The sequence below is a fragment of the Caretta caretta genome, chromosome 15, assembly GCF_965140235.1.
Source record: "Caretta caretta isolate rCarCar2 chromosome 15, rCarCar1.hap1, whole genome shotgun sequence".
Taxonomy (NCBI): Eukaryota; Metazoa; Chordata; order Testudines; family Cheloniidae; genus Caretta; species Caretta caretta.
Window position 1 is genome coordinate 11,416,512 of NC_134220.1, and position 27,089 is coordinate 11,443,600.

Genomic DNA, 27,089 nt, shown 5'->3' on the forward strand with positions numbered 1-27,089 from the left:
AAAATCTGTTCTGAATGATCGTTTAATTGAAGGGGACCATATGAAGATTTATGACAGTGTTTCTCAACCTTGCAGGTTGGCAACCCCTTATTCAAAGTAAAAAATAAAAATAAAAATCATTAGCTGCTTACATTTACTGTAAGAGTGAAAAATGTATCAATGACAAGCCTATGTATTTGTGTATGTGTTTTGAGAAGTTGACAGAGAATCCTTGACCTTGAAAGGCAAAGGTGTGCAGGGACTGCAGGGATGAGATTTTCTTTGCTTTAGATTGTAATGGAAATGTTCAACATCTCACTACCAGCCTTGTTGCCTTTTTTGATGTCCCTGGGGGGGGGGGTGTCCCCCCTGGCCCCTGGCCCTGAAAGGAGCAGACCATCCTGTTTTGCGCCTCTCTCCCTACGCACACCTGAACATTGTCCAGCCCCACCACAAGTTCTACCATCTATACCCTTGCAGGACACAACCTCATCTCTGGACACAGCTACTCCTGCAACAGCTGGAAATGATTTGAGCTGATATTGGTGACAGTAGGCCACCAGAATCAGTCCCAGGGTATTTAAAATGGCAGCATTTGCCTCAGGATAGGAGCCAAGCTGCTCATGACTCCAGGTTCCAGATGCTGCCTGGCCTCTCCCATTAGGAATGGTGCAATATTGCCAATTCTCACATGTTTTCCACAAGGAACAGGATTTTGCCTGGGCTGGAGATAGGGTGACCAGATGTCCCGATTTTATAGGGACAGTCCTGATATTTGGGGCTTTGTCTTATATAGGTGCCAATTACCCTCCCACCCCCCATCCTAATTTTTCACCCTTGCTATCTGGTCACCCTAGCTGGAGACCATCTGGCCATAACAGGAGGAATTCCAGCCCTCAGGTGAATTTGAGCTCTGCCTGAGGGAAAAATCCCTCTGACTGTCTGCCTGTGCCTGACCCACCTGCCTGCCTCCTGGAGCCCAACAACCAGTCAGAGCTGCTGTAGGAAAAGCTCCCTCAGAGCGGTTCTCATAGGAGGAGAGAAGGGAATTGCAAATGCCCAGCTGCTCTGCTCCCTCCTATCAGCAATGCAGCCCCACAGGTTTGGGAGCGGGTGAAGCACCCCAGGAGGAACAGAGGTGCAGGGCACTGAACTGATTGTGGGGGCAGAATTGATGGGGGGACAGGACTGATTTGGAGGTTGGGAGTAGAATTAATTGCTTGGCAGAGGATGGGCAGATGTGGGGGTGAGAGATCCTGCATGGAGGCCAAAATCACCTTATCCAATAGATTTAGGAGAGTGGGCAACACTAATTGTCCCACCAACTGGGGATTAGCAGGGGAGTTCAAAATCAGAAGACCAGCCAAAAAAAACCCCACCATATAGTTACAAAAAAACCCAGACCTCAAAATTATTGATCTCTTGAGGCTACCAGTACTGATGGTGCCACACTAGCTTCCCAACTTGATTCCTCCCTGCCAACACCACTGATCACTTGCTCAGAGGTGTGGAAGGAGGCCTTGGGATCATTTTCTAGCTCTAGCTTCACCAACCCAGGGCCAGGCCTACCTGAGCTATCTTCTCCAGGTCTGGAAAAACTTCCTGGAGCCCATTTCTCCAGGTATTGCAGGACTGTCTCCAGTTGCTGGTGTTGGGTATCCTGTCACTATTGAGACAAGGTGCACATCCTCCTGCTTTGAGTGACTCAGTGCAGGGAGTGCCTGGGTCTGTTGCTGCTGTTCTGCCAGTAAAGGGACATCTTCCATCTTTTTCCTCCGTACTAAAAATCCCAAGGAAGGGGAGGGTCCACCAGAAAAACCCTTTAGCTGTCTCTTCTGACTTTGTCTTTTCTGTAGCTGCTTTTGTTTTCTCTTGCACTTTCTCTTCTGCTGCCTCAATTTTGCCTCGGTTCCAAAGGCTGATCACCTGCCCACATTCTCCACCACAGATAGGATGCTGACCTGTCTTCTCAGCCCAAGAAGGACCAACTCAAGGCCCAGAGTTTTCTCAGCTCAGGCCCTTCCTTCAGGGCGTAGTTTATTCTTCAAACAAACAACAACAAAAAATCACAAAATAACACCAAAACAAAGCAATTTTCCTGCCCAAAGCAGTCTGTAGGGGTCTAGAAACTGCTCCGCCTCTGGTCTAGGGCCTGCCACAGGAGTCACAGCAGCTCTTCTTCAACTGAGCTTTAGCCCTTTAGAAGTCACCATTCACCTGACACTTTTCCAGCAAGATCTGATAACCAAAGAGGGCTGGCTCTAGGCCCTTAAGGGGCAGACGACCTTGTTACGTCCCTGTTCACTTTCTATGAACAATACATTGAATAACATTTTTCTTATTCACCTTCTCTCTAAACAAGCTTAACTTTTTCAGCTTCTTCTAGTATGGAAGTGTTTCCACACTGATCATCTTTGTTGCCTATCTTTGGATCTCTTCTATTAGTTATCTTTTAAAGGAGGAAATTATGTCTACAAGTGAATAGCATTTCAGATGAGGAGGTACTATGGATTTATATGGCATTACAATATTTGTAATATTGTCTTCTATCCCATTCTTTTGATAAATTAACATCTAATTTATTTTTAACGGCCTTTGTGCATTGGGCCATTTTCAGCACAAATCCAGGTTTTCTCACCCTCCACTCCCCCGCTTAGCCACTCCCAGTCTCTATTTAAGCCTAAATTAATAGTATCCAATAGGCTTAAATAGAGACTGGGAGTGGCTAAGTCATTATGCAAGGTAGCCTATTTCCTCTTGTTCCCCTCCCCGATGTTCTGGTTTAACTTGGATTTAAACTTGGAGAGTGGTCAGTTTGGTTGAGCTATTACCAGCAGGAGAGTGAGTTTGTGTGTGTATGGGAGGGATGTGAGAAAACCTGGATTTGTGCTGGAAATGGCCCACCTTGATTATCATGCACATTGTAGGGAGAATGGTCACTTTGGATGAGCTATTACCAGCAGGATAGTGAGTTTGTGTGTGTGGTTTTTGGGAGGGGGGTGAGAGAACCTGGATTTGTGCAGGAAATGGCCCAACTTGATTATCATGCACATTGTGTAAAGAGTTGTCACTTTAGATGGGCTATCACCAGCAGGGAGAGTGAATTTGTGTGGGGGAGTGGAGGGTGAGAAAACCTGGATTTGTGCTGGAAATGGCCCAACCTGATGATCACTTTAGATAAGCTATTACCAGCAGGACAGTGGGGTGGGAGGAGGTATTGTTTCATATTCTCTGTGTATATATAAAGTCTGCTGCAGTTTCCACGGTATGCATCCGATGAAGTGAGCTGTAGCTCACGAAAGCTTATGCTCAAATAAATTGGTTAGTCTCTAAGGTGCCACAAGTACTCCTTTTCTTTTTGCGAATACAGACTAACACGGCTGTTACTCTGAAACCAGTAGTTATATGGTGATTGTTGCTGCTTGGTCCAAGTTTTCTGGGATCATCCCAGCTTTAACAGGGCTATCTCAGAATCACAAAAGTACCTTTGTGGCCCATGTAAGATCTTAATTGTTTGATATGGCATCAGAGTGTTGAAACTTACATTTCCAGCACAAATCCAGGTTTTCTCCCCACCCCAAACAAACCCACTCTCCTGTTGGTAAAAAGAAAAGGAGTACTTGTGGCACCTTATTACCTCACTTATTACCTCACCTTATTACCTCACTTTAGATAAGCTATTGGTAATAGCTTATCTAAAGTGATCACTCTCCTTACGATGTGTATGATAGTCAAGGTGGGCCATTTCCAGCACAAATCCAGGGTTTAACAAGAACGTCTGAGGAAGGGGAGGAGGGGGGAGTTAGGTTACCTTGCATAATGACTTAGCCACTCCCAGTCTCTATTCAAGCCTAAGTTAATTGTATCCAATTTGCAAATGAATTCCAATTCAACAATCTCTCGCTGGAGTCTGGTTTTGAAGTTTTTCTGTTGTAATATCGCAACTTTCATGTCTGTAATCGCATGACCAGAGAGATTGAAGTGTTCTCCAACTGGTTTATGAATGTTATAATTCTTGACATCTGATTTGTGTCCATTTATTCTTTTACGTAGAGACTGTCCAGTTTGACCAATGTACATGGCAGAGGGGCATTGCTGGCACATGATGGCATATATCACATTGGTAGATGTGCAGGTGAACGAGCCTCTGATAGTGTGGCTGATGTTATTAGGCCCTGTGATGGTGTCCCCTGAATAGATATGTGGGCACAGTTGGCAACGCGCTTAGTTGCAAGGAAAGGTTCCTGGGTTAGTGGTTCTGTTGTGTGGTATGTGATTGCTGGTGAGTATTCGCTTCAGGTTGGGGGGCTGCCTGTAGGCAAGGACTGGCCTGTCTCCCAAGATTTGTGAGAGTGTTGGGTCATCCTTCAGGATAGGTTGTAGATCCTTGATAATGCGTTGGAGGGGTTTTAGTTGGGGGCTGAAGGTGACAGCTAGTGGCGTTCTGTTATTTTCTTTGTTAGGCCTGTCCTGTTGTGTCAAACCATTATGTTACCTTGACATGCTGCTTTAAGTGTCATAAAACTGTGATGAATGAGTTTGCCTCCTCTGACCGATCTCTAAAGACAGCAAATCTACTAGTGTAGGTAGAAAGAAAAGGAGTACTTGTGGCACCTTAGAGACTAACAAATTTATTTGAGCATCAGCTTTCGTGAAGTGAGCTGTAGCTCACGAAAGCTGATACTCAAATAAATTTGTTAGTCTCTAAGGTGCCACAAGTATTCCTTTTCTTTTTGCGAATATAGTGTAGGTAGGTGAATTAATTTCATAATGTGTTGCCCCATGCCAGAGGGCAGGATCAAAATTGGTTTCCTGTATGGCTCCCCATTTTAGATACTACACACATCTTCACCTTAACTATGTGTTGGTTGATACACTTGCATACAAGTGGAAATTCCAGCATGGCTGCTTGTTTGTAGCATTGCTGTGGATCTTGCGGTAGACATCTGCTACTGGTGTTGACTTCTTGGCTCTTAGGGCTTCTGCTTTCCCAGTCTGAAGCCATAGGTTAGCTCATGGTCTGTTTAAAAACAATAAGGCCGGAGGTGGGGGGGTTGGACGGACACTACCGCTATGGCTTAAACCATCTCCTCTCTCTCTGTATGTAGACCCATGCAGAAGCTGCACTCCTCTCCCACCGCCGCGAGGCCCGTGTGTGTGGAATCCAGGCTCTGAAGCGTGCTGCGCTGGTCTGGTCTCTCTAGTTTAGTCGAAACAATACCATTGTTTGGTGTTTAACCCCAAGTTAACCCCGCTCCACTGCCCTAGGAACCAGTGTGTGTGGAACCAACCTCCATTCCCCGCTCCCCATGTGGAAGCTGCACTCCTTTCGCCCCGCTCCCCCCGGGGCGTGGGATCTACGTGCCCCGTCCCTTGGGGCGCAGATCATTTGCCGCCCCCCCTCCCTGGCAGGCGGAACCCGATGCTGCGGCCCCGTGCGCAGGCCGAGACGCTGGTCGCGGACAATGCAGGCGGGGCTGGGTTTCCGGGGGATCAGGTGACAGCGGCGGCCCAGGGAGGAGAAGCTGGAGCGCGGATTGGAGCCAGCTGGGAGTCTGAGACTTGGGGCTGTTGTAGTTGCCGTGGGGGTCGCGGCACCCGCTACTCAGGTAAGCACCAGGGGGGCGGGCCTGAGACTGCCGGGGGGCGGCTTCGAGGCCCTGCCTGGGGCTGCGGGCGGGCCTGAGGCGGGAAGCGGGCTGAGGAGGGGGTCTGTGGGGCGGGGCTATCGGGTGGGTGTGTTGGGCATCCTGTCAAGTCAGCAGTAGGTGGTCGGGAGCTGAAAGGAGAGCCCGAAACCTCTGGCTCCTCAGACAGGCGCCTCTCGCTCTTATTTTGTCCGTCCGTTCGTGTGTGTGTGGGGGGGTCCTCCTCACTGATACACTGAACTTACATTTACTTTTTATTACCTAAAAAGAAAAGGAGTACTTGTGGCACCTTAGAGACTAACCAATTTATTTGAGCATGAGCTTTCGTGATGAAGTGAGCTGTAGCTCACGAAAGCTCATGCTCAAATAAATTGGTTAGTCTCTAAGGTGCCACAAGTACTCCTTTTCTTTTTGCAAATACAGACTAACACGGCTGTTCCTCTGAAACCTGTTTTTATTACCTGAGACCATTAACTGGGTAACTCATAAGTCTAACAAGAAAATGCTTGGAAATCACAGTTTGTTAATGCATACTCTCCCAAACTAGCACAAGGCGCCCTAGTATCTGGCTTGAGTCACGAGAGAAATAATTACCCCCATCCGTCCTCTGTGTGTGGCTCTTTGTAAAATGTTCTTTGGTAAACAGTCGCTTGTTCCAGTTGCACTTCTTTCTGTAGCACTGAGTGTGTTGTGACAGGTTTCAGAGTGGTAGCTGTGTTAGTCTGTATCAGCAAAAAGAATGAGGAGTACTTGTGGCACCTTAGAGACTAACAAATTTATTAGGGCATAAGTTTTCATGGGCTAAAACCCACTTCATCTGATGCATGCAGTGGAAAATACAGTGGGAAGATATATATACACACACATATACATATATACACACACACACAAAACATGAAAAAAATGGGTGTTGCCATACCAACTCTAAAGAGACTCATCAGTTAAGGTGGGCTAATAATAATTAATAGCCCACCTTAATTGATGAGTCTCGTTAGAGTTGGTATGGCAACACCCATTTTTTCATGTTCTCTGAATATCTATATCTATATATCTTCCTACTGTATTTTCCACTGCATGCATCTAATGAAGTGGGTTTTAGCCCATGAAAGCATATGCCCTAATAAATTTGTTAGTCTCTAAGGTGCCACAAGTACTCCTCGTTCTTTTTACTGACTGTGTTGTATTCCTCTCTCTATTTGTCTTACATTTCATCCTTCAGAGGAACAGCCGTGTTAGTCTGTATTCGCAAAAAGAAAAGGAGTACTTGTGGCACCTTAGAGACTAACCAATTTATTTGAGCATGAGCTTTCGTGAGCCACAGCTCACTTCACGAAAGCTCATGCTCAAATAAATTGGTTAGTCTCTAAGGTGCCACAAGTACTCCTTTTCTTATTTCATCCTTCGATTTTCTTGTCCAAAATGTTTTGAGATTCTATCAAAACAGACTAAGATCGCTCTTGTCTTTTCTTTAGTGAATTATAGAATAGCAGATAGGTTTATATGTAACAGTGGGACTTCATGATTCTTACTTTTGTAACTGAGGGAGATGGCACAGCTTAATGGTCGGAGCAGGAGTCCAATAGCGAGGAGACTTGGATTCTGTTCTCCTTTTTGCTTCTGGCTTCCTGTGTGTCTGCAGGGAAACAATTCTTTGTTTTACCCATCTGTAAAAGTTGGGATAATTTACACTCCCTTGTAAAGTGCTTCAGCCTCTTAACATTATTTGTCGCTCTCTATATTTAGATTTTTTTTTCTCCCCGGGGACCTAAAATGTGTCATAAGTGTCCCTCAAAGATGTGGCTATTTATAAATAGATTCATATTTGGGTTTTATTTCTTATCTTCAAAAGTAGTAACTTCTGATATATTTTAATTGCCATCTGGGATTGCTTTATATACTTTAAACCACATAAAAACAATCGAGTCTTTTATTTTTTTAATTTAAAATAAAACCTCCCCTGCCAACCTAATAAAGTTCTAATAATTAGTCCACATAGTACATTTATGACTGATGTAATGCTATAAAACATATTACATAATCTAATGTCATCTGAATATTTTTCTGGAATTTTCTAACTGATTATATCAGTTTTCTTTTCCCTTAGATTTGCCAAGGTTTAAAAAAGAAGTGTGTGCATAGGCTTCATTCCAAGTTCTGTTTGAGTCTTTTATCTGTTTAATGGAAGGGAGAAAGCTTTGTTCTGTTTTCCGCTATCTTTGTCTTTTACATGCTTGGTGTTCACAATATGTTCATATAAAAAAATAAGAACCTTTTATTTGTATAGCACATTTCATCTCAATGGATTCCAAATTACTTTTTAAACATAGGCCTCAATTCTGCATTCTAATCCCCTAGCACAGGTCTGTGAAGAGTCCCACTGAATTAAATGTGTCTCTGTATTGCTGCATGGGTCCCTGATAGTAGATTAATATGCAGGATGGTGTTTTAAGCTGATGTTCAGCCTATATGTAGGGACCACTTCACATAACACTGAAAGGCATATAGAGCACAGCAACATAAAAACCACAAAAGGAGAACAGAACATGCATGACAGGTTATGTTTCAACTCACTCTTTAGATAATCAATCAGGAGATGGGGGAAGGGAATAAAGAGGCAACTAAGTAAATATATGTTTAATAATTAACAGTTTTACTTCAGCAGGAATGTACATGCTGAGAATGTCAGGAAATAAACTTACTGTTTTTCATGGGGCTGTCAGCAAATGTCAGCTCTTGCAGAAAAAGTGACCTGTGACCATATGTTAGTACGGTACGCTTAAAGTTCAGAGAAGTCTCACATTGTAGGTTTCAGATTTGTGTTTGTTTTATGTGTGAGGGTATTCTTCTAAGCCTAGTGTCAAGAGAGAGGTTTTCTTGAAACTTTTATTATAATAATGAAAACTGATTATTTTTAAATTTGGATCGCCATATTTGCAACAAAAACATTGTAATATTGTGTGAGTACATCAGAAGAAAGTGAACCCAAAATTTTCATTGTCCAAGCACAGAGAAATTTAGAACCTGAACAAAACAGAATCTGTCATGAGAAGCAAACTAGACTTGAAGAATTCTTTAAATTTTAGTAATCTCTTTAGTAATGTAACAGTGTGACATTAGTAAAGGGAGCAAAGAAACTTACTTTTCTATACAGGTTTTTTAACCTGACAGTGTTCCTTTAAATTTCATATGTAAGATATACAGCAAAGAGAAATAATAATTAAAAATGTTAATCTGTAGTCAGTGACCTAGAACCCAATTGGAAAGCAGTTATTCTTAATATTTATGAAATAACTAACATTAAAAAGTAAACACTTCTAAACATTTTATATATCCTACAAATATAATTTATAACTTAGGTGATGTTATTTTTGATGCTTTCTATCATGCACTCTGAATTATTGTCTATCTTTGACAGGTTTCAGAGGAACAGCCGTGTTAGTCTGTATTCGCAAAAAGAAAAGGAGTACTTGTGGCACCTTAGAGACTAACCAATTTATTTGAGCATGAGCTTTCGTGAGCTACAGCTCACTTCATCAGATGTATACCGTGGAAACTGCAGCAGACTTTATATACACACAGTGTGTATATAAAGTCTGCTGCAGTTTCCACGGTATACATCTGATGAAGTGAGCTGTAGCTCACGAAAGCTCATGCTCAAATAAATTGGTTAGTCTCTAAGGTGCCACAAGTACTCCTTTTCTTTTTGTCTATCTTTGCTCTTTGTCAATGAGATTTTTGGATGCTTTAATTTAAAATGTCATGATCCCTTTTTTTCTGTGAAGTTCCTCATAATTTTCAGAGGCAAATCACTGTATCTCTGGCAAATCTCTCATTCCTCTTAGATCCATACACTTGGTCTCTTTCACTGTCTGATGCTCCAGCCCTGCATTTCCTGGTGCACCACTCCCCCAATTCTCTGCTCCACTCTGTGTCCTTAGAATATATTTCCTAAATATTTTGTGAGTATCTTCTCCTCAGTTGCTTCTTGCAGGCGCACAGATGAGCACATAAACCTCACCAGTCTCCCATGCTATTATTTCCTCCTCAATCTCTCAGACCATCTGTTGCTCTCAACTGTCATGGAACCTTCAGGCCCCAGAGTGCCATCTGCTTCTTAAAGCCCCCCTTCTCCTCAAGTATTCATCTGCTCTTTCAACCAGATTGGCTCCTGAAAAACCTGGATAACCAAAAGGGAGGCATGTTATATCCCTTCCCATATATCTTCTCTCCCCTCTGCCCCCTTTTTGTTTATTTAAGGACATCTGCATGAAAACAAGTTACTTTTTTCTTAACAGTTCATCTGTTCCTGCTGTTTGTTCCCCATGTCAAGTGGTAGTACACTGTGATATAAGTCATTTCCACAGCAACCAGTTGTAATATCACAGAGGATGGTGACTTCAAATGGGGGAATAAACAGCAAGAACAGATGGACACTTAAGAAACAAATATTTTGTTTTCATGGAAATGTCTTGATAACAAAGAACAAGGGAAGAAAAGTGGAAAATCTTTGAAAACTTGCCATGAGGTCATAACTAACTCTTGCACCTTCTCCTGCCTTCAATTTCTTTAATGGTCCTGGTATTTGTGAAGTGGGACTTGAAGAGCTGGTAAAAAGGGCAAAGGTTTAGCAAACCTAGATTAGTACTGTTGCCGGCTCCCAGCGCCAGAGGCAACAGCAGGGGTTTGTTACCAGGTGTGCGTCACCCAATAATCACAATGGGGTGGAGAAGCAGAAAAGTTTATTTGCACTGCAAACAAGGTACAGGGAGAATAGAATTTCAAATCCTGCACACAGAGCAAAAAGTTACACAGGCTATTTTTATATATATTATTTAATATATTTAATATATATTAAATAATATATATAAAAATATATATAAAAATTATTTAATAGCAAGCTGCCCTAAGTATTCATATAGCCAGCCAATCCAGTTACCAGCTAGTTTCCTTGTTTTTTTATACCATCTGTTAAACCATATATAAAGCTGCTTTATTTAACATTGTTTTTTCATATTTGCCCTGTTTGGCCTTGTTTAGTTTTAGGCAGTCTAACTCTGCAACATATTGTTGCAAATCCTCAGCATAACTGCTACCAGTGCCTCTAGGCAAGGGGGGCCAAGGACACTTGAGCCTAGTACGCATAACTGCTGTGAGTGCCTCCAGGTGGGGGGGGGGGGCAAGAACACTTGGGCCTAGTGCAAGAGGGCTTCATCAACACTCATGGTCTTCCACCCCCTCGAGTTACCTAGTGGCCATGCCCAGTGTCCCCAACAGTACCTTTGTACACCCACTTTTAATAAACACTTTTGTGTTTAATTTAACTTAAAAGCAACAATGGATCCTGAGGTGCTTATGGTGTCTTATTCATCTGAGTACCGAATCAAATACAAAAAGGGGTTGGTCTGTCCTGTTTTAGTTGATTTTTTTAAGTCTATTTCTCTGCTTAGCATTTCTTTTAACAAGCTCAAGTGCTTGACTGGAGCTGGTATCATCTTGGAATTTACTCTCAAACTTATGAGTCTGTTCTAGTTAGAACATAAGTGATCCAGTTATTACGGAATGATCAAATATACTTCTTACCCTCTGGCTATCAAATCCTGTCTCACTTTAATTTCAAATGTATAAATAATAATGTTTGTACAATACCATAGGAGCGTGAATGGTGCTTTACAGACAAATAAATAAGATTGTCCCTCCCTGCTCCAAAAAGTTTATTACAAACTAGGTTAAATAAGACACATTTTGCCTCAGTGAGAGATTACAACAGAGAAGTGGGTGGGAATGAGACAGTCTTGCACAGTACATGCTCATGAGGTTACTTCTTTTCTTATTGTCACAGCTTATTAATTATGTTTGTAATATTTTATTTTTTTTAATTGATGAATTCCTAATGGGGGATTAGAGCTGAAAGAGGGTACTGAAGAGAGACTTGAAGGAGGTGCAGGTACACTAGTGGCACCTTAAAGACTAACCAATTTATTTGAGCATAAGCTTTCGTGAGCTACAGCTCACTTCATTGGATGCACTTCACTCCATGTGTCAGGAAGGTCTTTCCAGGAGTATGGGTAAGCATTGGAGAAAGTACAAAGACTTTTGTGGGAGAAAAGATGTGAAAGTAAGCTGAACTGGGTCACCTGACAACTCAAGTGAGGTGAAGGGAGATATTGGCTGGAACAGAACTAATTACACCCTTTTGTTCATCTGGATTCTCTCTTGCATTATGACCAAATCTGCTTTAAAAAGAAAATTAAATTAAAGGTCTGAAAATTCATGCTATGGATCCCCAAAGCTGTAGGGGTAAATCTTCCCCCCATCTCTCCTCCTAAAATATTAAACCAGTATTTAAGGCAGAATACCATATGAGCGAAACCTGGAACTTTGAACATTAATTTCTTGCTTCAGTCTTGGATTGTTTTGTTATTGGGGTTCATTTAAACGTTCATTATCTGAGCAAGATAAGCTAATGCTGCTAAAGATTCTGGCAGAAAGGATGCATGAGAACAGTGAAAATTGGGAATTGGTAGCATTTCAACCTGTACTGTACTAAAGCATTTTTTTTAAAATGTACGGCAAACTGCCTTGCTGATGAGGGTAAATGAAGCCATGTTGTGAAATGCTAGGAGTCAGCAGTGCTGAGAGGCAGTGTGCATTAAGGCATAGTAGTTGTGAACACTGAGCTGTCCTTCTGGGACCCCATACAAAATGATGTAACTGAGTGAAAAAGCTCTGTAGAAATAAATCTCTTCTCCTTCCCCATTTGTTCTGTTGTGCTGTCATTAATGCAGTACTTTAATTGGGCTCCGGATTGGCACTTCTTTAGTCTTGCAGCGGAATTACATTGTATGAAAAGAACTCTTTGCAATAAAAGCTGGAGAGACTGAAATTTTGTTTTACAGCTCCATATGTGTGCTTCAGCATTACTCAGGAAGCCGAGGTGACCTTTTTAGTACTTGTGGGGTAAGTTTTGCAGTCAGTAGTTTATGAAAGGTTCTGGTTGCCCTTTCCAAATACTTAATTTCTGTGCACTTGTGAAAGTTTTGTACAATCATCTGTTTCTCTGTCTCATATGGGTATCTAGGATTTATAGACTTTCAGCATCTTGTTATCTGAGCTCCGTATTTTTCTCATGGAAAGTGCAATGAACTAAGATTTAAATTGTTCTGTCTTGGTTAATTGTGACTGACTCGGCAGGTATAGATTTGTTCTTGACTTTTGGATTAAAAAATCAAGTAGACTTTTGGTATTTGTATTGGACAGTAAAAGTATCTCTCTATTCCCTGAGATGTACATGTCTTTTGCCCATGCTGTCTCCATTCTGTTAAGTGCTTTTGGATTTGCATGTTCTGGAAATCCCATACTAAGGTTTATGGCAGTTATGTTTTAGCAGAGAAATAAAAAGAGAGAGAATCCTGTTGAGCAGACATACATGATATGTGCTGCACAGGTAACATGTTAACATGAGTCAAGAGCATGTGAGCTGTACAAATGACTGGGATGTTCAGTCCTCAGTATATCCTGGGTGCTTCTGCAACATAATTGCTAGAAATATTTACTGCTCACTTCCTTCCACTCATACCATGACAGCAGCAGGAGGGAAGCGTGGATAAGAAACTAAGGATGTTTTAAAATAAATATATTGGATTTTTAAATTTTAATTCTATATTTATTTAAAAAAAACATAATTAGTTAAATTTGAAATTTACAATCTATGTTAAGGCCTAAACTTGTTATAATATATTTAAATAATTTTAAATTAAATACAAAAAATATTAAGCAGTACATGTTTGCTGATGAATTTCAAAGAAAGTTGGACTACTGAAGTGTTGTAAGTTTGTCGCTAAGCGTCTGGAACCAAAATTTGTTGAAGTGCTGAACCAGATTTTGAGAGCAGATTCTCTGCACCTGCAGAAGAGGCTAACTTTTTACATTTTCATGTATTCAGCTAGTTCAGTCAAAGTTAGGAAGGAAAAAACAGGAAAACTTGTCTTCCTCTCCCAATCTAGGAATAAAAATCAGGTATGAGAAGATGAGATCGACTGGTTTAAAAATCTTGAATGACATGGTGACCAGAAACACTCACGTCCATTCACTAACTACAGATCATACTTCCTTTGTTTAATACATCAGCTAGTTTAAAATGCAAAACATTACTGATCAACTTTTTTTTCTTGTGAATCCAGTACATTTAAGGTAGTTCTATTTAAAAACAAAATGTAAAATGCTGTTTGTGCATTTTAAGTGAATTCCACTCAATCTCCAAAAGGAGCTTGACACAAATCACAAGTTTAAAAAAAAACAAAAAACTTATCTAGTAAATAGGAAAAAACCCATTTACCATTTTCTAACATAATAAAAATGTAAAAATTAAGAATCTCCATAAATGTAAATTAAGCTGTATAATTGCTTAAATAAATGTGTATAGATGCACTGTATCCCATGGTTAGCAAAAAGAAGTACCAAATTTAGCACAAAGGCTGCAATTCAGTTGCAAGTCAACATGTTTTAATTTTTACCAACCAATGAGAATCAATCTGTCTTTAGAAAAATACCAATGTGAAACACATCTAAAATTGATGATTTAAATCAATCCACCTTGGTATGAAGATCACTTCCATTCACCTTCTTTTTCCGGGATCCTGGTAACCTGAACTAATGGACGTAAAAAAAATCCTAGTGGCATTGAATGACCAGTATGTTCCACCTGAGTCTGTGTGGGTGGGGATAAAAAAGACCTCTTGAGTTTTCTTGTAAACCTCACTGAATTCTGGAAGAAAGGTGTGACTTGCTCTCCTGACATGGACCTCTGTTAAACTCCTTTTCAGGCTGTGCTCAGACATTTGTGCCCTGTACTGAACTTTGGGAAGAGCACATATGATTAAATGTACATGCATCAACAATACACTTGGCAAAGAGTAACTGCTGTTTGGTAACATTTACAAGAAGATGGAGATGGGAAACCTGTCTTAATTTTCAGCCATGGGGTTGAGTGTGCTAGTCAGTCAGTGCACCCAGAATTTTAAAGTGTAGGTGATGTCAGCAGCTAGGCCATATGACAGATAGTAAAGACAGCTTAACTTCTAAAAAAGACTCTTCTTGGCTACCATAAAATTGAGATGTTGGAATCTGGGATCCAAATGGTCTTTGGGCAAGTAATCTTGATAGTATTTTTCTTCTTTCAGTTTCAAATAGGACAAGAATGTAACAGTGTAATGCAAGTGGAATTTCTTTTTCTGTCTCATAGGATTCCAGTTGGAGGATTTTACTGACCTTGGATCTAATTAATTCCTGAGGATGGCAAGTAAAGGGCCCACGGCGTCTACATCCACTGAAAACTCCAGTACCGGAGGGACCAGTGGCAGCAGCAGTAGTAACGGTGCTGGGGACAATACTAATCAGGACAGCACTTTTGAATGCAACATCTGTTTAGACACTGCCAAGGATGCGGTTATCAGTCTCTGTGGGCACCTCTTCTGGTCAGTATACTACTTTCCTTCGGTAGACCAGAATATGGGGCTGGGACAAACACACTCTCATCATCCAGGAGCCGAGGCTATAACGAGGTTAAATGTCAGATGAAAAGTCCAGCCTTGCAATCTTAAAATGTGAATGGGATTATGGATTTGGAATTGAATGCTATAAACAGAAATTTGCTAATTTACTGTTCTGTCCTCAGATCCATTTTTCTGTTAAATATGTAGTTACTCCAGACTAGTGCTGGTCTCCATAAGTTTTGCTTTTGGTAGTCCTCTGGATTGTTGTGCTAAAAACTGAATTGCACAGCCTTGATTAATATAATTTGGCAGAGCAATATTATTCTCATTCATGCCTTCTGGCTTGGCACACACCCACTGTATATGGGTTTAAATTCCTTTGTAACCCACCCATACCTGGAACTGCTTTGCATCTTGTCCTTGAAGCAGGCTCCAGAGTCGAAATTATGAATTTTTAGGCAAATCACACCCTCACCACAGGCTTTCTTTCACTGCAAGTACTGGCAGAAATGTTGTAGAGAGCCCGTTTTTGTTAAGTTATTTTTCTTTCCCCATACCATCATGGCAGTGGCACTAGCTCTTCAGGTCCACCGTCTGTCCAATTTGGGCAGATGTCCCACAAACACGGTGAAAATGTTATGCCTCCCATGTGTCTTGTCTGGGTTTGAGCATTGAAGTAGATTGCCCTGCTTTTCCACAATACTTCAGTGGGCTGCAAGGGTATCTTTTTCCTCAAATGTTACTGTTTTGGTGTAGTTGAAAGATGGAATTATACAGGAAATAACCCCCTTTCCCCAATTTTTTGTTAAATGTAACAGTTTATCAATGGTTGACATTGCTAATTGTGTGGGGTTTTAAATACTATGGATTAAATTCAGGTCTCAGTTAAACCTGTGTGGTTGTATGGGTGTAAGTAAGTAGAATTTGGTATCAACTGGAGGTCCTTGTTACCTCACTTTTCTTACAATGAAACTTTCTTGTGATCACAGCTTTTTGATGAGACCACCTAAGTGGAGTGACTTTTTACACCAGGATTGAAGGTCCAATCTTCCGGTGGACAATCTGCATATTGTTTATACCACTTGGAGAGCAGTTCATTGCAGTGTTTTTTTTATAAGTAGTCTTATCTTGTGGCCTGTTTTTGTTTGGTTTTGACTTTTTTAAAGTTGCCACAAGGACTTTAATTGAAGTAAAGTGTCTTAAAGGAGAAATTAGAATAACCCTATTCTGTTCCTCATACTTTGTACCTGTTTTAGAATTAACAGCATGATGCATAATGTACATTTCTCCAAATCTCTCCCAATATTTTAGCCACGTGTTCCTCCCTATAATTCTTAAGATTCTAACATCATACTGTTGGCATCTTTCTAATTTGCATCTTTGCGTAGGACATGAGTTCATGGGATTGGTGAGCAGAATCGGTGCAAAAAGGCCCAGAAAGATGTATTTAAGCCTTTGTGTATGCCTTTTGTGCTGATGTCTAAGGCTGTGGAACTCCTAGATGGTGAGATTACAGGGACCAAGAGTTGTGATGTGGTTTCTGTCCATTTGGCAACCTAGTGTCAGATTGTATAAACTGGAAGGGCCAGAGGAGGTCTGACTTCGGCTATACTTTCAGAAGTTCAGTTTGTTCTAATGCAAAGTTATGGTCCTGACATTGCTGATTCTTTAACCTTCTGCTGTCTCTTAGGTGTGCTGTCCCCAATATGCTCTCTACATTTGCCAAATCTCAATGTAGGTTACTAACTACGTTTTTTCCCTTTCTCTCTTTCTGCACTGTTATCAAATCACCCTGGGAATACCAACAGTTGGCCTTGTTTACACCAGGTAAGATCGTTTTCTTTTTACTTTGTCTTTCATCAGCTCCTATTACACAATAACCCCCTCAGTCCTCTAGGGTGTTCTGTCAGAAGCTGCAATATCCCCTTCTCTTTCTAAGCACACTTCCTTCTCTCCAGGGCAACCAGAATGCACTAATTACACTTAACATGCAATCATTTGCAATCCACTTTTCCAGAGAAAGAAAAGTATAAGACAAAAGTCCATTTTTTTCAGGGTCTTGACCACTCAAATATTTCAGTGATCCAGGGAGGAGAGGTTACATATGACAGCTGAGGGGGCTTAATATGTAGAATGAAAACTTGAAGCTCTCTTGCCACGCTTACTGTTACACCCCTACTCTGTGTGTTAGAATCATAGAAACTAGAGATGAGACAAGACTAGTCCTACCCCAGGCCAGTGCAGGGTTGTTTCTACAGTGTAGTTGTCAGAGTTTTCCCAGCCAAATTACAAATGTACACTTCAGCAGATGTGATATAGCAGTGTACAATACTAAACTACAGCAAGTACTGCCCAAATCTGAGGCACTTCAGCATTTCCAAAGGGTAGGCAGTTTGCCTCCTTGTTTTTCTGAATAGCTGTAGAATTCTATTTGGCTGGCTTTTGTGTGGCTGTGTGAGATACATTTGCATGTTACCATTGTTCCATTGTTCTCATGGTGCCTTATTTATTTTGTTTTATTTTTCTCTCTTAGTGGTTAGAGACCAGGCCAAACAGGCAGGTGTGTCCAGTATGTAAAGCAGGAATCAGTCGAGATAAAGTTATTCCTCTGTATGGAAGGGGTAGTACTGGGCAGCAGGACCCCAGGTAAGGAATCCAAATGCAGCCACTTCTTTGTGGAAACCACAAACCTAATTATTGTTCAGGTGATGTGTCAGATAAGAGATGGTTAAACCTTAGGTGGAGACGATATGTCTGCCAAATACATCCTGGCTCTCCCAGGGCCTGGATTCCCACACCCCGTTTCTTGCTTATCTGTGGAAATGTATTTTAACTGAATTGAACACTAATTACTAACTGAAGATAGCACATTGTGCAAAATATTACCTGACTCGGACAACTTGGACAAGACATTCATGGGACTGATCACAGTTTTCAAGCTCCCTTGATTGTGAAATGTAACAAGGATGTTGCTGCACAGAAATGTAGAATCTCAATTTGTGGATTTGGAACTGGAGTTTCAACTAAGTGGTAGGCCTGCTGGCTCCTGCTAGTAAGCTAACTGCACGCAACTTTGCTGCAACAATTCAGTGGTCTCTGGACATCTGTGAAAGAGCAATTAATGTTTGTTCTATTTTACTAGCCAGGACAGGAAACAAATATTACACCATATATCACTATGCTTATACTAACTCTACTGTCTTTTCCAGAGAAAAAACTCCACCACGACCACAGGGACAGAGACCTGAACCAGAGAACAGAGGGGTAAGTAAAACACAAGTTGAAGTGGAAAGATGGGATTAGGATTTGGCGGGGAGGGAGACCAACTGTGGAGATCCTTTTATATTGGCTATTTTAAGTGTCTTGATACCTGATGATGTGTCGTGAATGCCTCCATTACTCAGCATTCTACAGCATGAGTTAACTTTACTCAAACTTTACAATTAAAGCGTACAGTGTGGTGTTGCTGGGGATGTTATCTTTCATAATCAGAACATGCTCCCCATGCATAAGTGGTGCAGTGCTTCTGAAAATGGTGCGGGACATATCTCTCCTTTTTGTCAAATGAGAGGTGTCCTGGAAATGTACACTGGGTCTACTTCTGTCACTGTATGCCAAAGGTCCCCAAAGAGTGGGGCTCACCCCCCTAAGGGGGTGTGGAGGAATGTGTAGGGGGCACATTGAAGTCCAGGCCAGCCTCTATGCGGGGTGGGGAGGGAGTGTCATCCAGCCGCTCCACACCCCCAGCTCTGCTCCGGTCCTGCCCCCAGCCATGCCCTGTTCCTGGCCGCGGCTCCGCTGATGGCCCCACGCCAGCTCTCAGCCTCGCCACTAGCCATGGCTCCGTTCCCAGCCTGGAGCCGAGGCTGGGGGCAAGGCTGGGAGTGGAGCCGTACCTGACTGCGGGCCCAGCTGCCAGCCTACACCACAGCTCTGCTGTGGCCCCACTCCCGGCCCTAGAATTACCCCCTGCTGTGGCCCCAGCCTCGGTCCCTTCACCCCTGTCTGTGATCCTTCCTCTTCTCCCCGACTCCCCCGGAGCTGCAGCCATGCTCCTAGCTCTGGGGGTGTGTGGACAGGGGTAAGTGTGTGTGTGGGGTGGGGGGGTGTGCGATCCTCAAAAGTTTGGGAACTGCTGCTGTATGCTGATAGCCACTTTGCTATAGAACATTACTTAGCCATGTTTATGTATACACATCCGAATGGAGTGGGGTATGTGTATGCAAACAGCAGCCCAGGTATGTAAATACAGTGAATATAAATAGTAGGCTGTACATGGGGAACAGTTATCAGGATTGACCAGAGTTTCCTGGCATAGTAAGAAGTGAGCGTGACCTGATGAAACACTTGCATATTTCCATGTAATTCAGCTTCAAGTCCCCAGAGCCCACTTGTATACCTCATTGCTTCAAACAAACAGCCCTGCTGGATATGACTAAGGAACATTTCTATATTGAATAAATGGGAGCTCAGTAGTTCTCTCTCCGCGGAGCGTTGCCTTCTTATTAAATCAGCTGCTGTGTCTTGGTGGAACCTTTTAGCAGGTGCTGCCATTAATTGGAGGAATCTGACATAAAGACATTGCAGCAGTGATGCTGCTTCTCCAGTTTCTGAAACTGCAGGAGCTCCCATGCAAAGAAGCATCGCTGCAACTGGCCCCTTTTATAGGGAGTTGATGACAAGACAACTGACAACATAGGCAGAAGAGTCAGAATCTTTACTAATCAAATCAAGGGGTTAGTCCAGAAACTCTAGGTCTAAGAATTATGTCACTGGGATCAGTTCTGTGTACTCCAAGTTCGATGGTTAGAAATTAGCGTATCCTCTGGAACTGATACCACTGGCATAATTCTAAAACAAGAAGGCAATCTTCTGTGGATTGGTGGAGTCTAGGACTAGGCTAACTGTTTGCTCTCCCACAGCCATTAATTACAGTATCATTGTTTGTTTCATACTAGTTGTTTCCTAAACATTGCATCCATTTTAAGGATTTGGATGTTCCCTGATTCAGGAGTTTCATCTTTCTGCTTGGCTAGACTAACCCTGTAATTTTGCTTTGGACCCTGTTCAGTCAGTCAGTCAGTGATGTTGGATCATAAAGCAACCCTTCCTTCCCTCCCCCTTCCTTGATGTCACGTCTCCCTGCATCACATTATGTTGTATATAACCTATATTGTAGGCTCCTTGGGGCAAGAACTCTTCTCCCTCCTCCCCATAAAGCTTCCTATGGTGCTGTAGGAACACAATTTTAAAGTGACTATGTGCAACACTTTACATATATCTCGAGGAGCAATGTTGGGTAATTTTTGATGTTACTTTTGTTTTAGATTAATTATGAGTCAATATTTGCTATCCATCAAAGCTTTTTAAAAAAACAAACAGTAAGTGATATCCACTTACATAAATGATGATACAGTGTCAGATATCTGGTGAGAGAATTACAAAAACATTTAGCATTTGCTAACCTGTAGACCTCAAACATGAGCTGCAGTGAGGGGTGGTACCATACAGGCACAAACTGAAAACTGACAGGCACTGTGATCCTCATTTAGCCTAAAGAAGTCCAGTGACAGGGAATATTTGGCTTTTACTCTGTCTTGCAGTATAAATGACAGTATGTTTCACTTCCATTTTTTTCTTCTCTGCAGGGATTCCAGGGCTTTGGGTTTGGAGATGGTGGCTTTCAAATGTCATTTGGAATTGGGGCATTTCCCTTTGGTATATTTGCCACAGCATTCAACATAAATGATGGGCGGCCTCCACCAGGTATTATGCATCTCACCTTCTGGGGAAATCCCACAGGAGAATAAATTTCATATAGGTTAATTTGTATCTTTCAAGCAAAGAACCTTTTAAATCACTAACTTGTCTGAATGCCAAAGTAACCCAGTGAAAGCCACATGTCGGGAAATACCCTTTTGAGCACACAGTGTTGGTGCACTGTAGAGCTAATCATCTAAGGGTGAACAACAAAGGGAAAACCTTTGCTGTGTTTTTATTATATAAAATACATACATTTTTAAAGGTTTCAGAGTAACAGCCGTGTTAGTCTGTATTCGCAAAAAGAAAAGGAGTACTTGTGGCACCTTAGAGACTAACCAATTTATTTGAGCATAAGCTTTCGTGAGCTACAGCTCACTTCATCTGATGCATCCGATGAAGTGAGCTGTAGCTCACAAAAGCTTATGCTCAAATAAATTGGTTAGTCTCTAAGGTGCCACAAGTACTCCTTTTCTTTTTACATTTTTAAAGGTGTTTTTCTGGTGGTTTTACATTAGAAAATACCAGCTTATGACTTTTCTCTCTGTTTTGCTGAAGGACTTTTTGGAGGATTGAAGAACTAGAGAGCAATAGTGACACTACAAGTTAAACAGGTTTTAACAAAAAACGTTTTAAAACAGTCCGACTGAACATTCCTTCCCCTCAAGTGAGAACTGGGAAAGCCCCTTCAGTGATCTGAGCGCTTCCATTCCAGTCCTCCAAAAGATTCTCCAGGAAAACCAGAGAAGTTGAGACCTGAATTTCTAGCATTTTTAAAAAGAAGGAAAAATCATATTTTGTATATGTGGGAGAACTTTTTTGGGATGAAAAACGTTGTCGGTCTTTATGTACCATGAAGAAAAAGCAAGAACACTACTTTCTTTGCTTTGCAGTTCATCTTCAAGATGATCACCTGTATGCTACAACAAATAACTTCCTGGTGAATTAATTTCAATGCTGTCAATTGAATAAAACCAGTTGGGTTACTTTAGTACAGTGGCTTCATTCTGAGGATTGCCAAACAGCCTGTAAAGCTGAACTTCTCCTCCTCTGCACAGTAGTTAAACTGCAAGAGCCTGCCTGTTCTGGGCAGAAAATCTACAGCCCAAGATTTCCAGGGCTGCCTATGTTAAATCTTTTAGCCAATAGTCTGCCATACTGTGTTTAGAGTAAAGGAGTCCCAGTACATGTATTTCATTTGGAATAATGAGAGAAAACTGAACTGGATTCTTAAGCTCTTGAAAGGGCTGCTAAGTTGTATACCCTTTGGCATCTTAGCATTTAGCCCAGAGGTGGGCAAACTACGGCCCGTGGGCCACATCTGGTCTGCAGGACCATCCTGCCTGGTCCCTGAGCTCCTGGCCGAGGAGGCTAGCCCCCGGCCCTTCCCCTGCTGTTCCCCCTTTCCCTGCAGCCGTGCCACCAGTGCTCTGGGCGGTGGGGCTGCACGCTCCTGCACACCAAAAAGTTTGCCTACCCGTGATTTAGCCCATTAGTTGTACCTTGCTTTGTACTATCTGCTTGCGTAAGAGTGTGTCTGTTTGGAGCTAGAGACCGTGTGGATTTGTGGTGGTTCGGGTTAAATAAGTACATAAGAATGGCCATACTGGGTCAGACCAATGGTCCATCTAGCCCAGTAGCCTATCTTCTGACAGTGGCCAGTGTCAAATGCTTCAGAGAGAATGAACAGAACAGGAAATCGAGTGATCCATCCCTTGTTATCCACTCCCAGCTTCTGGAAATTAATGATTGCCAGTAATCCTTTTTTAAATCTGTTGTTCATCTGCAGGCTCAGTATTTTGTTCCAGGGGGGACACTTAGTTTTGAGCTCCTTTAAGCTTCCCACTAGTTTTATTGGTATAAGACTCCCCTTAAGATTTTCTGTCTGTTTATAACTTGGTTATTCTGAGGTATATTCCTCTTGTGAAGGAGAAAGGTCCTGGTGTAGTGTAGAAACCCCTGGCTGAGGTAGACTTACTTCAGCATTGTCTTCTGTAAATCTCTGGTGAGGGCTGCCTGCTCGAGTAGGGTCACGTCCCCAGGCCTACTTAAATCTTGCTTTGTGGAGCTGACGTTTTACATTCCTTCCTAATTCCCAGTGTGAGCGAGGCAGTCTGAATCATTCCTGTAACAGAGAAATTTTGCCAGTAACAGTCGGTCAGCTGGTGGGTTCCTTGCAAATCTCACTAGACTTATGAATATGCTATGTGCAGTATATACTACATCTTGAAGAAGAGGAAAGAACTGAACTGTTTTACTTCCTGTTTTTCAGCTGTTCCAGGGACACCCCAGTATGTGGATGAGCAGTTCCTGTCCCGCCTCTTCCTGTTTGTGGCTCTGGTGATCATGTTCTGGCTGTTGATTGCATAACTGCTCTATACCCTGTATATTCCTGGTCATCAGGGTCTCTGAACTAGTTAAAAACTGCTCCCCCATCCCACTTTAAACCTTTTGGTGTCTGGTTCCGTAGCTAATCACAAGTTCCAGGAATCAGTGGTGCCACAACACACTGAGGAATCTCGCGTGTTGCACCAGAACCTTGGAATTAAATAACAGTTAAAAAGCATATCTTACCTCAGCCATGTGTCATACCACTGGTATCCAGATACAACCATGGACCTAGCTTTGAGCTTCACTCTCAAAGGGAGCGTTGCTTTGAAATCCTGTGCCAATCAGCTAGGCCAGGTTTATGTGGAAGGCACTGGTACTGAAGGAGTGTGGGCTGGTGAGGAAAGGAACCTACTGCATTGTTCATCAGTATCACGTGTGTAACATCCATGATTGGAAAGAAATGCATCAATTGAAGTTCCAGAACATTTTTTAATCTTTTTATATCAAAGTCCAGTTCTTGCCAGGAAATATCTTGCAGCACCAGTAAGACTTCTTTGGGAGGGCATCTGCCTGAAAATGGAATCAGCTTTGGAGACCAGTGTTCGATACTTGCTGTTACTCACCAGAGTTGTGAAAAGTCAATGGCACTTGAATGGCTGTAACAGGAGGGGTTAAGAAACTTCAGCCTAAAATTGTAAAATAATCTGAATTTTCTGGAGCTAGACACTTGAAAATTCTCTCATCATGGGGTTGGGTAGGGTTGTTGGACAGTAGAGTACCTCTCTGGTCACATGCAGTGCTGTTCCTCAGTGACAAAGCAGTGTTTGTTTTTTCTTGGGTTTGTGCAGTGGTCTTTACTCATGGATAGTACCTTCATAACTCTGTTACTGTAGCTGCACTCACTCCTTCTTCCAAAGTTGAGACTTCCAGGACTATTGTGTACTCTGAATAAAATCATTTTACAGATCTGAGATCATCTTGTTTTGGGGGAGAGGCCACAATGGGGATTTATTAAGTGAGTTGTGAGGTTAACTTTTCAAACACATTTATTTTGGCAAAAAATTAAATCTAAACTTGCCTAGCAGGTGCCACTGTAGGGAATAGCGTAAGACCATTTCCTGTACGGTAGTGCACAGCTGCTTCCAGCCTATAAGGAATGGCTGTAGTGCACGAGCTCCTGCAGGTTTACCAAAGATGATCATTTGAAGGACAGCAGATTATAAATATTTTTGTGCCTGGAGCAGGATGTTGCAGAAGGTGTGCCCACAACTCTGAAAGCTTTTATGGAATTCTGTTAGGTATGAAGCTTTAAAAATTGTTTCTGATTGATTCTCTGGATCCACAGTACCTGAAATATGAGGGATTTTTTTACCTCTGTTTGATTTTCTCCTAATTCTAACTGGACACTTTCAAAAGGATTCTCTTCTGTTTTTATTTTGAGGTGCTGTTTGTTTGACTCAGATCACTAGTAGTCAGAGATTAACCTTCTGTAGAGAGGAATTTTGTGACTTTCTGGGCAATAAATCATGATATTTGACAAAACAAATCAATATATAGAATCTCATTCACTTGCTTCAGGAGCTAGGCTTTTTTGCATGTACAAGGATGAAGTGCCTGGGCAGGACAACCGTGAGCAGTAGCAGTGAAACTTACTTGCCTAAACACAAACTGTTCGTCCATCTGTAGCATGATGATGTGGGGGGAGGAGCAGTTAGGAGTTTTGCTTGCCTGCCCCAAAAGTCTCAGCAAGCAGGATTTTGTAAAGCTGGCTTCTTCAATAGTTTACCTCATCCATCGTATACCAAGATGCAAGATCTGGTTGAGTATAGGTAATTCAAGTGCTGCTTGAACAGTGCAGGCACTTTAGGAGCTTCATCCGTTCTAATTGGCTTCTGTAGTGCATATTTTGGAAATTAAGTGCATTTTTATCATCAACTGGCCACATTATGAAGCTTTTTCACTGCCTTGATATTTTATTGAGAGGCAGCTCCACCTACTGGTGAAAAGGGAATGTTCATCTGCTAATGTAAAAGGGATTTTATTTCCTTCCCTTCTCCCATTATTCTGAGAAACTGCTATGCTAGGAAAGAGAGAGTGTTCTTCCGGAAGTAATCTGCTAAGAAGTTTATTTCTTCAAAGCTTTTATCCTTTAAAGATGACAGTGAGAAATTCAGCTGTAACATGAACAAAAGAGGTATTAAACCAGACAACATTTTTTTATTTTAAAATATAAACTTTTTAGCTTAATTTGCCAGTTGCTCTTGAGAAGCTGAAGGGATGAAGACTGAAATGGCTGCAATGATAGAATTTAGAGTCGTTAGTTTCCTGGCAATCCAAGAATGAGATAGCTTAAGTGTTAATGCTTCTGATTTTCTTAGTGTGCATTTTGTATTGTATCATTTTCCCCTTCCTTGTATTCAGACTGCACATGGCCTGCAGTTAGAGAAAGATGGCACATACAGTGCAACCCTTTACTGTTCACTAATTTTCACTGTTGTGAAAGTGATTTAGAATAAAAAATGGTTTTACATTGACCTAAGCCTATGTGGATTCCTTTTGTGTAAGGAAGTGCAGTGCCCTTGCCCTGTGCTACTTAGAATTATCACTGTAGGAGGCACTACTGTGAACACAGTGGCAGAAAAAAAAATTATACCTAATATTATTGTGGGAAATGTTAGCAGTATCAGAGCCGCTGTTGGTACACCTGCTCTGTAGATGTACGTCCATGATGTATTCTTCATGCAAAGAAGAAACCAGCTGTTGCTGTCTTCTGATAAATGGCAATGAAACAGTCTTTGAGACTGCTTGAGACTAGACGTAAAGGTTTCAGAGTAACAGCCGTGTTAGTCTGTATTCGCAAAAAGAAAAGGAGTACTTGTGGCACTTTAGAGACTAACCAATTTATTTGAGCATAAGCTTTCGTGAGCTACAGCTCACTTCATTGGATGCATACTGTGGAAAGTTTAGAAGATCTTATTATATACACACAAAGCATGAAAAAAATACCTCCTCCCACCCCACTCTCCTGCTGGTAATAGCTTATCTAAAGTGACCACTCTCCTTACAATGTGAATGATAATCAAGGTGGGCCATTTCCAACACAGATCCAGGTTTTCTCACCCCCCCCCCCCCCCCACACACACACACAAACTCACTCTCCTGCTGGTAATAGCTTATCCAAAGTGACCACTCTCCTTACATTGTGTATGATAATCAAGGTGGGCCATTTCCAGCACAAATGCAGGGTTTAACAAGAACGTCTGCGGGGGGGGGGGGGGGGGGGGGCGTAGGAAAAAACAAGGGGAAATAGGCTACCTTGCATAATGACTAAGCCACTCCCAGTCTCTATTCAAGCCTAAGTTAATTGTATCCAATTTGCAAATGAATTCCAATTCATCAGTTTCTCGCTGGAGTCTGGATTTGAAGTTTTTTTGTTGTAAAATAGCGACTTTCATGTCTGTAATCGCGTGACCAGAGAGATTGAAGTGTTCTCCGACTGGTTTATGAATGTTATAATTCGTGACATCTGATTTGTGTCCATTTACTCTTTTACATAGAGACTGTCCAGTTTGACCAATGTACATAGAATCATAGAATATAAGGGTTGGAAGGGACCCCAGAAGGTCATCTAGTCCAACCCCCTGCTCGAAGCAGGACCAATTCCCAGTTAAATCATCCCAGCCAGGGCTTTGTCAAGCCTGACCTTAAAAACCTCTAAGGAAGGAGATTCTACCACCTCCCTAGGTAACGCATTCCAGTGTTTCACCACCCTCTTAGTGAAAAAGTTTTTCCTAATATCCAATCTAAACCTCCCCCACTGCAGCTTGAGACCATTACTCCTCGTTCTGTCATCTGATACCATTGAGAACAGTCTAGAGCC

General features: G+C 41.9%; 1 protein-coding gene across 1 annotated transcript; it reads left to right on the forward strand.

Annotated features, from left to right (window-relative positions):
• Window positions 1-5,452: 5,452 nt before the first annotated feature.
• On the forward strand, window positions 5,453-25,743 carry RNF185 (ring finger protein 185). The gene is made up of 7 exons (XM_048822013.2): window positions 5,453-5,588; window positions 14,869-15,100; window positions 16,927-16,945; window positions 17,652-17,764; window positions 18,328-18,382; window positions 20,767-20,884; window positions 23,151-25,743. Exons 2-7 carry the CDS (start codon window positions 14,919-14,921, stop codon window positions 23,246-23,248), a joined length of 585 nt encoding a protein of 194 aa, XP_048677970.1. The 5' UTR covers window positions 5,453-5,588; window positions 14,869-14,918; the 3' UTR covers window positions 23,249-25,743.
• Window positions 25,744-27,089: the final 1,346 nt, after the last annotated feature.